The sequence below is a fragment of the Astatotilapia calliptera genome, chromosome 10, assembly GCF_964374335.1.
Source record: "Astatotilapia calliptera chromosome 10, fAstCal68.1, whole genome shotgun sequence".
Taxonomy (NCBI): Eukaryota; Metazoa; Chordata; class Actinopteri; order Cichliformes; family Cichlidae; genus Astatotilapia; species Astatotilapia calliptera.
The window spans coordinates 16,177,709-16,191,564 of NC_137431.1; the positions used below are offsets into that span (position 1 = coordinate 16,177,709).

Consider the following 13,856-nt stretch of genomic DNA (forward strand, 5'->3'; position numbering starts at 1 on the left):
ATTGAACAGTAATAGATTGACTGAAAGGCCAGATGCATCACTCAGGTCCTGTCAGGTCTTTGCTGATTTTATTTTTCATTTGTGCTGTCGATAATTTATAGATCTGCCACTTCTTCTTTTGACCCTCACCTGTCCGGTTTCCTGCCCATTGGAGATTTTGAGGATATACTGCACACCATGCCAAGATATCCCAGTTTTTTTTACGAATATATCTTTTAGGAATCACATTGTTGGTGCAAAAGTACCATTTCATGCCTGTCAAACTGTGTTATCGTTGGCTTTTTTTGTAGATTTGATTAAGGAAAACAATTGACTGCTACTAACAAAATGCCTAAATGTACAATTTAAATGTATTCTTTGCTATGTTGAATTAGATTTATAACTCATAGATCAGGGTTAAATGGCATGAAAATGGTCATGTACAAGGACTGGACTGAAAAATTAGTGAAATGAAATGAAAAACTTTGAAAGAGCTTCAGAAAGCTGGAGAACTATTGATTAAGACCAGCTTAAAAATTACAATAAGGTCTGACCACCTGGAAGCAAAATATGAAGAAATGATAGGTAGTGAGTTTTGGACAGTACTCCGTGTGTGTGTGTGTGTGTGTGTGTGTGCAGATAAGTATAGAATATTTAAATTGAGTCTGTACTTTACAAAAAAATGTGTATCACACTGTCGGTCACATACATTTGACCTTTTATATTTAATGTTTATATTCACATACGTGCATTGTCATTTATCGTTAGTAATGTTGTGTCACTATGTATACAGCATCTTTTGACAATGAATAGGCACTTAATCTTTGCGCTCTTCACTTATGACAGACATTGCTATGATGAAGGCGTACTGATCTCTCCCAGCCTCTTCAGCAGCCCATCGAGCGTCTCCAGGTTTTGTGCTTTTTCTTCTAGCAGCTCATATCGCAAACTGGAAATGTCCTGCTTGATTTCTTTCAGCTCTCCTGGATTAAAAAAAAAAATAGATGCAAAGCTATCAAAGAAAATGTTGATGCCAGCATGGGAGGACAAATGGTGCTCTTTATTATTTTACCTTCAGTGATCTCATCGCTCTCTCTGTCTGCTTGTGCTTTGATGATGTACCGCTTTATTAGCCGCTTCATGATCTTCTGTAACCAGTAAAGGGAAAGGGGTTCGAATTATGAACAAAATGTTCTGTGCAAAAATAACACATTAAAACAAGTAATAAAATTATGTTTTAAAACAGTGAAATACACAAACACGTGCCTGATATCTGGTTCGGCTGGTAGAAGCACCATATCCTGAGTTTTTGCTTACTCCAAGCTGGAAAATTGAGCTCAAATTAGCTGAACAGAATTGTGACATTTCTGTGGTGTGGCAGTAATACCACTGGGAGGTGCTAAGGCTCTGCCACTAACGCTGAACTATCATGTTACCTTTCAAGCTGCGTAAGGATAAACATTGGATATATTAGGGAATTAATCGCCATACTGTGTGGTACCTGGTTGAGTTGTGTCTCATTTTTCTCTTTGCTGTGTCCTTCAACTAACTGCAGGAGCAAGGACTTGATGCCTGTGGCCAGTCCGAGCATAGATTTTGGGCTGGGGACTAGGTTGAAGGGCACAGGGAGTGTCCTTCCCTCCTCAAAGTAGGAGAACCAAAGTTTTGCACGAGCAAACTTCCACTCGACGTCAGCATCATCCTAAAAAAAATTAAAAATCACGACGAAAACGGGGAAATGTATCAGGGAAGGGAAATATACATGTTTGACAGTACAGAAGGGGGAAAAGCCTGTGGTGCATTACAACCACCAGTTGGTATGAAGTGTGGACCAGCCACTCCTTTATTCACAAGGGGTCTCCACATATTGACATAGCAGATTCTAACAACAGTCCTTCCTCACACAACTCCAAATACATTTATGTCTCCTCCCAAAGTTAAAACCAAGGATCTCTTGCTTGTTAAGCAAACATGTCAATTACTATGGAGCCACTTGCCCTCAAAGAAAAAAAAGAAGGAAAACTCAAATCCTAACTCCGGTTAATACTACCTCTGACAAAGTAATAAAATATGTTCAACAGTTTCGTCTTCTCCACAATAATCACGTTTCCCTATATAGGCTCGCCTTTTTATAAACAATGTGTCAGCAAACATACCCGCATGGGCACACAGTGGGTAGGTATGGGTGAAGTGTGGACCTGAGTAAGCAGTGAGCAGGGTAAATTCACTATGGGTTACCCACAGAAAACACCTATGGGTTAGCCCAGGGGGTAAAACTAATGTGGGGCCTTAATGGGCTAACCCATAGGTGTTTTAGTGAGGGTTTTCTATGGGTAAGCTCACTATATGAAAATCCTCACAGGAATCCAAAAGGAAAAAATTACTATGGGCACTACATTAGATGCATCCACTGTGGAGCACCCACAGAATTACTTCTTGGGAGGGCAAAGGGATAAAACTGCTATGGGCCCCTCATGGGCTAGCCTACATGGGGCTCACATAGGTTTTCTGTGGGCAACCCACAGCGGCTTACAGAAAACTCTTATAGAGACTCCAAGGCCAACACTGCTGTCAACCCTGTGTGGGCTCACCTAATTGGGGCTCAGATGGGATAAGTGGGGGTTTACCAAGTCCACACAGCAGGACACTTTACCCACAGGTGGGTCTATACAGGCATAATTGCTGGGTAAAGGAAAAGGCCCTGATTTAATTTAGTTGTATTCACATTCTGTGACACAAATAAATTAAAGTAATTTGCTTCCCTTTATATCTTAATTTAAATGACATTATTTCTCTTTATGAATGTGTGTGTGCTTGGGTGAATGAACCTTGTAGTGAATCTTTGTTAGAGTTAGTGCTATATAAGTACCAGTTCAACGTGCGCTACATGTGGGGCTGCTTTTTCAGCCCATGCTTCATATTTTCAAGCATGCATCTGGGGCACAGAATGATTTACCGTCTTAATGACCTACCTCAATCTCCTGGAAGGAACTATTAATCATGGCAATGAGCATGTTGAGCAGCACTATCACCATGGTAACATTGTAAACTCCGTACAGGACGTAACCAGTGTTCTCGATGAATTTGTGTCCGTTGTTGATCACTACGGATCTGACCTCAGACAGTCCAAATATAGCCCAGAACAATGTCTTGAAGCTCTCCTCCAGGCTGGACGGATGCACAGACGAATAAAGGGACAGAGGGAGAACAGAGGGAAGTTATTTTTGAATTCAAACCAGCCGTACACCATCAACGTCAGAGATACTCTTTTAGTAAATCAACAGAAGGACAAAATGTTTTTTGGAGTTAAAATTACAGAATAATTCAGAATAGTGTTGACATTATTGCACAAACATGCAAGTTTAGCATGAATTTATTTGGCACAATGAATCTGATTTTGAGGCAACATGTCATATTTTTATAATACTCTATTATGACTGTGTAAAGGTTTAGCTGTAACTATTTGTGCTAATGGGTCCCAAGATAAATGCAAGATTCTTTTCATTGCTGCCACATAATTTTGCTCTTTGTTTTGAAATCCAAGATACTTTAACTTTTTCTGGACTCAAAACTTCTTCAGCTGTAGGGAGATCAAATCCCTCCTGGGTGCACTGATGATAAGTTTTGCCCACACTATAACCACAACCAGTGATAAGGGTCCCAAGGGCTTGGTTTTAAATGGTGACAAGCCACAAAAATGTTGGGGCTTCTTTTAACTGTAATAACCACAAAATGAGTGGGTCTACCAAAGAAACAGCTCTCAGATCTTGGATAAGAATAGTTAGAAAGGATCAGGATATAAAATATCTGTGAACCCTTGTGGTGATATCCTTGGTTTGGATTGGTAATCCATTGTTGATCAAGAATTGAATCAAGTTTCATGATGAATTCGTCTGTGCAAGTTGATGAAAAAAATAAATAGATAAAAAAACAAATTCAGATGTTCACTGGTATTGACTTACGTTGTGAAGGCATCATTTTGTTTTGCACCCAGGTAATAAGAGTACAGGTTGAACATGCCGATCATGAACGCCAGAAAGACCAAGATGAAAATGACCATGAACTTAAAAATGTCCTTTACTGTCCTTCCCAAAGAGATTTGCAGGGGACCGAAGCTTTCGTTGGCCGGGAGGATATAAGCAATCCGAGAGAAGCTCAGCACCACTGCGACCGCGTACAGGCCCTCTGATACCAACTGGGGATCTGACGCCACCCACTCGATACGAGCTACAAAAGAACACAAGCGTAAGTCAGAAAATCACCTTTGATTAAAGCTTGCAATTATTGTTTTAAGGCACACTGAAGATTATTTTGATAAATGAGCACAAGCCGGGCACTAAAAAGGCTATTTAACAAAGGATGTGTTAGCCACGCGGCTTAATTTCATCTTGTTCTCTTTAAAGAGAAGGAAAAAACAAAAGTTAATTTGCCAATAAGCACAGGAAAATCTAGGGCGACAGTGATACTTTTTACTTTTTACATCTATAGACTGACAGCTACAACAGACACAACATTAAAGCCATGAACAAGTGAAGTGAATCTTTTCCTTATAAATCAATCTTCAGCTCTGAAACCTTGGGTTCTGGCATTTCTGCCGATGTTACTTTGATGCTTGCAACCTGCCTAAAAGTTGTTTCCAGCCAATCACATCACCTCATGGCAGTGTCTCCCAGCAGGAAGGAAACATGTGTCTTTTGTTCTGTTTCAATTCAATCTTATGTATACAGTGCCAAATTACAACAACAGTCACTTCAAGGTGCTTAATATTGTAAAGTAAAGGCTCTACTATAACACAGATTGTCCTGTAAAGACTCTCCCCTCACCCCCAATCGGTCATGGCGCATGGCTACCCCTCTCTGCTAGAGGTTTCTTCCTGTTAGAAAGGAGTCTTTACTTCCCACTGTCACCAAGTACTTGTTTATAGGGGGTTGTCTGGTTGTTGGGGGTTCTTTTCAAGTGATTTGCTGCTGTATAAATCAAGCACATCATGGTATTTGAATTAGTTCATGCGATGTGTGAAAATGTGAAACTGCTCACCCATAGTGAAGTAGTGTATCTCCTTAGGCAGTGTGACATTAATCAGCGTTGTGTATTTTGCATACACAGAGGTCTGTGCTAAGTTAGCATGTCTCAGCGCAGAGAAGCGGCAGCTAAAGGAAGCCAGGAAGATGGCGAGCATCCCAAAATCCAAGAAGTTCCACGGCTCAACCAGGTACTCCCCTGGTCCTTGACTCCAGATCTCCTTTACCTCTGCCCAAATCATACCTGCAGCAGGAGCACAAGAACACAAATGACATGATTCGGCAGATGTTCAGTTGTTTTTTTAATTGTTTGCTTTTTTATTATCTATCATCATCTTATGCTCACCTATGACCCATGAGATGATAAGGATCTCCATCCAAGTGAAGGGTGTTGTAGTCATGCGGTAGAGCAGCAGAGGGTCAGAGCTGCCCGGGAGCTGATGGTGTGTCATGTTTGGCAGCAGGGTGGTGCCTGCAAAGCGGTCAGCAGCATTCAGGATGAGAAGACCCAGGAAAATTGTAAAGGATGAGGCATGAGCCACAAACTTCATGAAGGGGCTACGCATCACTTTTCCCACCTGAGAATGAGAGATGGAATAACGGAAGGGTGAGAGGAAAGCTTGTACTGTGAATGATCTTTATGGATGTAAATATTACTTACTCTGGTGCATGGGGCAATCCAGTAAGCCACAGCCAGTCCAGGCAGTCCTATAGCCACCGCCAGCACCACCAGCAGTTTGATGGCAGTGGTTTGTTGTCTCAGGCCAGGCAGGTTCTCATACCAGATACTCAGCAGCTGCTGCTGGCAGTTAGGATGAGCCACAAACTGAAAGGCACAGATGAAAGAAGTAGGACAGAAGAGTTAAGGAGAAGGAAACGGGAAAATAAAGGCTACTGGAAGCTTAAGGTAGAATCCTTAAAGTGTGATTCTATTTTTATTTATTTGAAACAGAGAAAAGCAGAAATCCATTACACCTGAGAGCTGAAACTAGAGCAGATTTATTTTTGTTTTTATTGATCTGAACATTTAATCGATTTATGAAGAGTAATTTTCTGGCATTTTACAAACTGATTAATGATTTAAACCACACAAATTGGCTTCTAAAACGATTACATCAGACAGCTGCAATTAGAAATGAAGACAGATGAGTTCAGACTCAGCTCAACGTGACTAAGTGCTACAAATATCTTTATATTAAAAACACTTGTCGACAGCATTTTGATGTTTCACACTATAAATTCCATTTTTCATTTCTATTTTTTTAAATTGATCTTAAAATTAGGCATTGTTTCCCAGCATCCATAGCTGTTGTTGTTGTTGTTGTTGTTGTTTTTCTCACCTTTGGATATTTGTCTGATTTTAAAAGTTTGTTACCCTCATGCAGTAATGTTACGGACAGTCCAACTCATATAGAATTTTTTAGACAGACACCATTACTGATATTTGGTGATTTCAAAATCTGATATATTAGCCGATTTTTTTTTTTTCTTTCAGGCACACTAGAAAAAAAAATTCCCCAAAATGTGTTATGTGTAGTTACTTTTTACTAAGATAGTATAACAAAGCAGTTTAAAAATAAACTTGTTTTATTGTCACATGACTCGTTTACACTCTGCCCAACTCTGCTCAGATCAGCTGGTTGTTCTGAATACTTTTCCAACACGGGAGCTGCAGAGCACCTTCTAGTGGAAAACTTATGTAATAACCTTCGCAACACAGTTGAGCGATGTTTCTTCGTTCTCTTCTTTAGTTTTCATTTATCAACCTAAAAATGGAAATTATTTGCCAATACTGATATATCGGCAAATAGCTGTTATCGGCCAACATATCAGTTTGGCTCTATGTCGTCCACAACTGGAATGACAATGACAGTTTTTAGTAGGATATCAATCTAAATGGGTTATGCTGCTCCCATAGCACAGATAAATGTTTGCAATACTTCTAACTTGCTCAGAAAACCCATGTTTTATCCTGCTGCTGTGTCATTGCCTGTTTGAGAACACACTGACCTTTTTGAGCTCGTATTTGATGGCTAATTTGAGCCGTGTGAGGGAGGGGCGACCTGGTACATCATAGCTATCGTCCGAGTCAGTTTCTCCATTTAATATGGCCTCAACTTCCTCCGTGCTGCGACACAGGTCCAGAAGGCCCACCACGTAATCCTTGCACTGGCTCGAAAGGCGGGAGTAGTCATTCTAGAAACATGATGGAGGAAATGTGCATCAGGAGTGAAACATTTGAGATGATTTGGTAAGATGCTAGTAAGATGCAAGTAAATGCAAAAGGTAGTTTTTAAATGATGTTTTCATTTATTGAGAGCAAAAAGCTATCCACACTTGCCCCTAAACCTAATAACTGTTTGTGCTATTTCTAGTAGCAAAAACAGCAATCATGCATTTCTGAAAGCTGACAGTGAGTCTTTCACAACGCTGTGGAGGAATTTTTAGCCTACTCTTCCATGCAGTATTGTTGTCATTCAGTCACATTGGAGGGTGTTTGAGCCTGAACAGTCTGTTTACGGTGATGTCAAAGCATCTCCGTCTAGTCAAAGTCAAAGTCTGAGACCAGACTTTGACTAGGCCACTCCATGTCATTGCTGCTTAACCTGAGTGCTCTTGAGCTTCAGGGAATGAATGGACATTCTCCTTCAGGATTTCCTGTTAGAGAGCAGAATTCATGAATATATCAAGTCAACAGCAAGTCATCCAGGTCTTGAAGCAGCAAAGCAGCCTCTGACCATCACACTACATCACCACCACCGTGTTTGGCTGTTGTCATGTTTTCGTTATGGAATGCTTTGCTAGTTTTATGCCACATGTAACAGGATACAAAGCTTCTAAAAAGTTCAACTTCTGTCTCATCAGCCCACAGAATATTTCCCAAAAGTCTTGGCAATGTTAGCAAGCCTTTGTGTTCTTCCAAGTGTGACAAATATGGAAACGAATAAGAAATCGGGAAGGGGGCAAATACTTTTCACAGCATGAACATCAAGAAAAAAATGTGTAGGCTGTATTTGGACATCTCTGCTCAGGCATCCTGTTGTTTATTTATTGTACAGTACCCACAGCATACTTTGGTACTCTGAGCCCAGCAATAATTACAGCTGTTGTTTATGTGTCAAACCAAAAATCTGAACAGTGACCACAGGATCTAGACCCTCGTCTGTTCTTCTCTTAAGGTTTATAAAATGTTCATGGGTATGTTTTAGGGTATGTGTACAGCAGTGATAACAGACAGTGCACATTAGTTCTGCCGGACTTGTGTTTGCATTTTTGTTCTTGTCGTTGTATTTGTACCTTAAATTCTTTCTCAATATTAGCTAGCATGGCCAGTTCATTGCTGAGCTCCAGTGCTGCCAGCACTGGATCCTCATTAGACAAGGAGAGGTAAGCAGGACTGGCGAGTCCTCTGTAGGCATTGATCCTCGATCGGGAGTGGCTGAAGGAGTCAAACTGCTGCTGGTAGTTGCACGAGTCACAGCCACAGAAGTAGTCATGAGGCGGATCGATGCGAGCCCCTTTACTTAGCAGGGTGTAAACAATTTCATATTCCTGACAGTGTGCAGCCAGTATCACTGGAGTCACGTCATGAGAAAACCTGCAGGAATTTACACACAGAGAAACATGCAGATAGTACGCAGTATCAGCATTCGCCTTAGCTTCGTTTCTGCAAACGAGGTTTAAGTTTCAACATTTTTATGAATGTTATGAATTTATTTAATGAACTTTTCTGCAAACTAACTGCAAAAAAGCAAAAAAAAAAAAAATAGCAGCAGCTGGAGCAGTCAGTGCATCCATCATAGTTACATTGCGTCACCAAGCATGGACATTTCCATTTATACCTCACTACCCCCCTATTGTCAGCTTCTTGTTGTTGACTCGTATGAGACTATGACTGTTGTGGAACATATTTAACTGCTTTCTTGTTCAGAGATAGATTAGATATAATATCTCCAATCAGCACATATGAAGCTACTGCCAGAACTAGCTTAGCTTAGCACAAAGACTGTAAACAGGAAAATGATTTGCTGCTAAATCCATCTGCCAGGACTTCTAAACTTAGTTTCTTTAATGCAAACAAACTTAGTTGCCAGTGGAAAAAAAAAAAGCTGCATGTAGCTGCATGATGAAAGCAAAAACGAGCCTTGAAACCAAATATTAAGGAGAGATCTGCATGTCAGGAACTTGTTTTTATAAAACACAAGTTTTGCTATTTTATTTATTGAAGCTTTAATTTGCAAACTTCACACAACAGCTTTATGAAGCAGCAATAGCAAAAGAAAGAGTCTGCTGCTGCTGATAAGCCACACCTTGCTCATAACATGCTCATCCCCCACCCCACTTCCTTCTTTCCATCAGCACCCATGTTCATGATTATCGCATAAATACACTACCCACACTTCTCTTAACCACACAATAACTGGATACATTTGTGGCTAATACTGTCTCTTTATCTTACAGCATCTGCCCACCATAAACTGAGTAGCTGCTCAAGTGTCTGAAAGACAGAATCACACAAACCATTGAGGTGTTTAATAAATACTCAATACATATCTAAAAAAGTCTCATGTTTATGCATGTTCCAAATGTTTTCCTGAAATGCAAATGTGCCTAATAAAGTGTCCGCTATTACCTTAAACAAATATACAAATGTAAGTAATGAAACACCTCTTCCTCACACATACCTTGTCCCGTCCTCATCATAAGCATAGAAGTCATCCAACATGTCTGCCTGAACGGGGCTTGCTGTTAGACGACGGGCGTCTCTAAATGAAGGGTGGCCCAGCAAAGTCTCTGTGATGCGAACATAACCTTTACCTAAAACAAAAACGGAGCAAACTTGTTGGTGGTACAACTTCATTTACACTGCTGTTGCTAAAATTGCTGAATCTTAACGATAACTCTAAAATGTTAGCTTACATAGCATTTGGTAGTTTGCTGGAGTTTGTGATCATTATTGCAGTTTTTTGGGGGGGCTGGTTTAAAGTATTTTTAACCATTACTGAAGTAGTTGTTAAATTTCCTAATCATTTGTTAGCATGCCATAATGGCTCAAACAGAATAGCTCAACTTGAAAGAAAATGGTCCTTTGAACTCATATTTTACTACCTTAAAACATAAACTGTGGAGAAATTAAATGTATATTTTCCTTCCAATGCCTGCAGTGCATAATAGATTTTGATAAGGACCGCCGTTATCCCACAGGCCATACTTGGAGAACCCCTGATATAGGCTATCTACTCAGGTTGGTCACAGTTTTTCAATACTACATCGCCTGTATTTTTTTTTTTTTTTTAAATGATGACTTACTAAAGAAGAAAACATACATCCTCAGCCTTCCTGAACAATGGAACCAACCTTTAATATTGTCTTTTTTAAAGCAACAATCTTTTAAATCTTGTAACTGCTAACAGAAGAGGCTAAAAGTCTAGTCTTTTGTACTCGTGCTAAATTAGCATGTTGGCAACTTAGCTAGACAGGATTTTGCAAAAGCCAAAGTTTAGTCGTCTTGGGCAGTAGTTCTCCAGGATTTCTCAGGGCCTTTCAAAGGTTTTTCTTTAGGCATTGGCTTCTTTTCCCCTCATTTTTAGTCCAGACCTGAGAGACGCATCTGAACCTTCAGCTGATCCATTTACTGTTCACTGGCCTCATTGGAAGGGTGGCTGTCAAGAAGACCTTCTTAAAGAAGGAAAACAGGAAAACTGAGGTTTGCCAAATTTCCCAATAAGTGGACTGAAAATCTCTAGCAACAGGTCATATTGAGCACTGAATCCAAATATGAACATTCTGGTTCAAATCATCATTATTATGTATGAAGGAGGTCAGCAGAGACGTACAACAGTAAGTTGGTGGAGAGTCTTTAAAGGTTTCAGGCATCATAGACAGTGGTGTTGAAGATGTTGTTAAAACCAATGAAATTACCAACACAGAAAAGTAAACTTTTTAATTTTGATCCGTCGTGCAATACCATCTGAAAAGCATCTGATTGTCAGTGGCTTCATTATTCAGCATGACAGTCATCCCAAACACACTGCCAATGATTAGTAAAAGCATACCTGTATAGAAAAACACACACTTGCATACTATCAGTGATGGACTGGCCTCCCCAGAGCTCGGACATCAGCATTATTTAAGCAGTATGAGATCTTGACGAGAACAGAAGGCAGCCAACATCCCAAGTAAAACTTTGAATTTCCTTCAACAGACCAGAGAATGAAGCTACAAGAGCTGAAACTATGTTAAAGAATAAAGGTGGTGATACCAAACATTGATTTTGAAGTTTGTTAGAATTGCACTCTTTTTGCTTTATACACTACATTCCCATTGTCCTAGCAAAATATAAAGAAATAAGTAAAATGTAAAAACGTAGTCATCAACAATCTCCTCAAACTAAACACAAAGTATTTCACCAGAAATGGTCCAAGTCTGGCCCGTTTGAGCAGAAAAATGCCAATGCAACTGTGGTAACATTTTTGCAGGCGGCTGAGTGGCTGCAGGATGTATGAGAAACTTGACTCAGAGGCTGTGGTACAGAGGGGTTAACAGTACTGAGGCAATTAATCATTATTATTAAGCAATGTCACTAGACTCATAAAGAGACACAGCTATGTAAGGACACAGATTAACGGATAAACGGTTACATAACTGTGGTTCCATCCAGTCAAGCAATGTGTTGTGTCTGACATCTTTGGAACTTTTGAGTGATATAGAGATTTTGCCATATTATGTGTTTTTGGCCATACATAAATAATCAGGTCTTACTGATGGCTAAAAGGAGAGCGTCGCCCACTCTGGCCAAGTCTGCCCTCCCCAGCAGCAGCTCTGTCACCTCCAGATGTTCGTTGGCCACTGCCAGCTGCAGTGCATTTTGGCCCATGTAGTCAACAGCGTTGACGTTCAAGTTGGGTACATGCAGCAGCATACGCCGCACCTCTGGTATGTTCCCGTATTCAGCTGCTTCCAGGAAACGCTGCTCAACCTCTGACAGGCTGACTGAGGGAGCTGAGAACATGTAGGCAGGTCCACGGAGAGCCTGGCGTCGTTTAGCAGCAGTGAGACGAGCCATAAGCTGTCGCTCAGAGTTACTGTGGCTGCCAGAAACACAAAAAACACTCGGTGTATGGTCCACACATGAATTTACACACAATGTAGTTCTCAACCAGAACGGTGCAGGTGTGCTATCCACACAAGTAATGAGAGAGAGACCCACACACCCGTGAGAGAGCACTGAATCACAGTTAACCTCATTCATATACTTGCCTACCATAATCTGCAATTAGTAGATGTAAGTTAACTTTTACCTAGAGAACAGATGAAATAGTATCAAGTTACAACATTTTCCTGGTTCTGTATTTCTTTCTTAATATTCTTTTAAGATGCATTATCTAACATTCTGTTCTGCTACATCATATGAGGTTTGTTGTTTATGCCATGATGGCTTACAAGGTTTGCACATAAAAACGAAGTACTCAGTGCATCAGAACGACCAAAAAGATTCCCAAGCAGGCATCGGTGTGTGACGAGAGGAGCATAAGAAGAGGTTGAGAAATCCTGTAGCACTGAGCACTGAGGCTAATGTAAATAACGAGGCAGGAAATGCAAAAAAAATGGTTTACATTATAAGCATTATGCTACTCATAAGTTAAATTACGTTTACTAATGGATCATGGGTTCTGAAGTACACTCTCTAATGTACATCAGTCTCCCTCCCTCCATCCCAGAGCGCTGACCTAGAGTTAAACCCAATGAGCACCTGTGGCTGTTTTGCTGATTCCAAGTTAAAGAATGCAAACTGAAGAACATTGTGCTTGCAATATTTAGTGAAAATTACCATCAGGCGTCCAAATACGTTTTATCTTCTCCTTCAAACTTTTTAAAATCTGTCAGTCTTATCCATGATTTTAACAAAAAGATGCAGAGGATGAGCATATATGCCTGCTACACCTCTGGCAGACTTACCCAAGGCATCGTCCGGAGCAACACGTTTCCTCTCCAAAATCATCGTACATGAGCAGGTTATCACGGCTCCTGGCTCTGGGGCTGTCGCTGTAACCTGCAGTCCGGCTGGCATGATGAACTGCAAGCGGTCTGTGGTTCATCCTGGAGGTGATCGACAGCAGAGGCTGCGCTCCCGTTTCATGTGAAAGACTAATCAAGTGTCTGTGGCACGTCTCTCTCTCTCCGTCTCTCTGTCGCCCTCCCCCTCTGGTTTTTTCTGTGTTCTTGAGAAAGAATGCATCCTTCTGGGTCCCACAACACTTTTCCTTACGTGACGCATTGAACTTTACAGATGTGGGAGGAAGCTCAGGGTTGCGACTGAACAGGCTCAGAGTTACTACAGATGTAGGTTCATATTTGTCTCAGCGGTTTCACCAAGTCCTTCATCTCTTTCTTTGATATTACTCAGTATTAGTCGTGGCAATAAAGGTGGATTTGTTACAAAAATAATAGGAGTAAAGAAATGAAATATTCTCATGATATAGTGTCTTACCAATAGTTGTATTTTTGACTCGTAAGATGCTATTTTAAACTGCATTGTTTAGAGTACGTGTTGAGAGTTTTAGTGTGTGTGTACATGCGTGCAGAAGTGACTGATGGCTGATGAACAGCAGATGAGATTCCTCAGGGTTTAAATTCCCTGTAGACTTTGCTTCCTGTGTGCTCCCACTCTCAGCTGATCCTGGTCCAGTGTGGGAAAACTCTGTACCCAATCACATGTGTTCATGTGTTTACAACTGTCCAGCTTTTAGTAGCTCTTTGCAGCAATATTGTGATCATCTTCTGCTTTATTGTCCCATAATTCTTTTATTTGTTTTGTTGCTACCTATGTCAGCTGAGAGCACTTTTTGTCTGCTT

General features: G+C 40.6%; 1 protein-coding gene across 1 annotated transcript; it reads right to left on the reverse strand.

Moving 5' to 3' along the window:
- Positions 1-685: 685 nt before the first annotated feature.
- trpc6a (transient receptor potential cation channel, subfamily C, member 6a) lies at positions 686-13,207 on the reverse strand. The gene is made up of 14 exons (XM_026181688.2): positions 12,960-13,207; positions 11,763-12,091; positions 9,686-9,818; positions 8,298-8,598; positions 7,011-7,196; positions 5,662-5,826; positions 5,347-5,578; positions 5,017-5,244; positions 3,942-4,206; positions 2,952-3,147; positions 1,481-1,681; positions 1,246-1,302; positions 1,052-1,127; positions 686-962 (listed from the first exon to the last, which is right to left on the reverse strand). Exons 1-14 carry the CDS (start codon positions 13,097-13,099, stop codon positions 832-834), a joined length of 2,640 nt encoding a protein of 879 aa, XP_026037473.1. The 5' UTR covers positions 13,100-13,207; the 3' UTR covers positions 686-831.
- Positions 13,208-13,856: the final 649 nt, after the last annotated feature.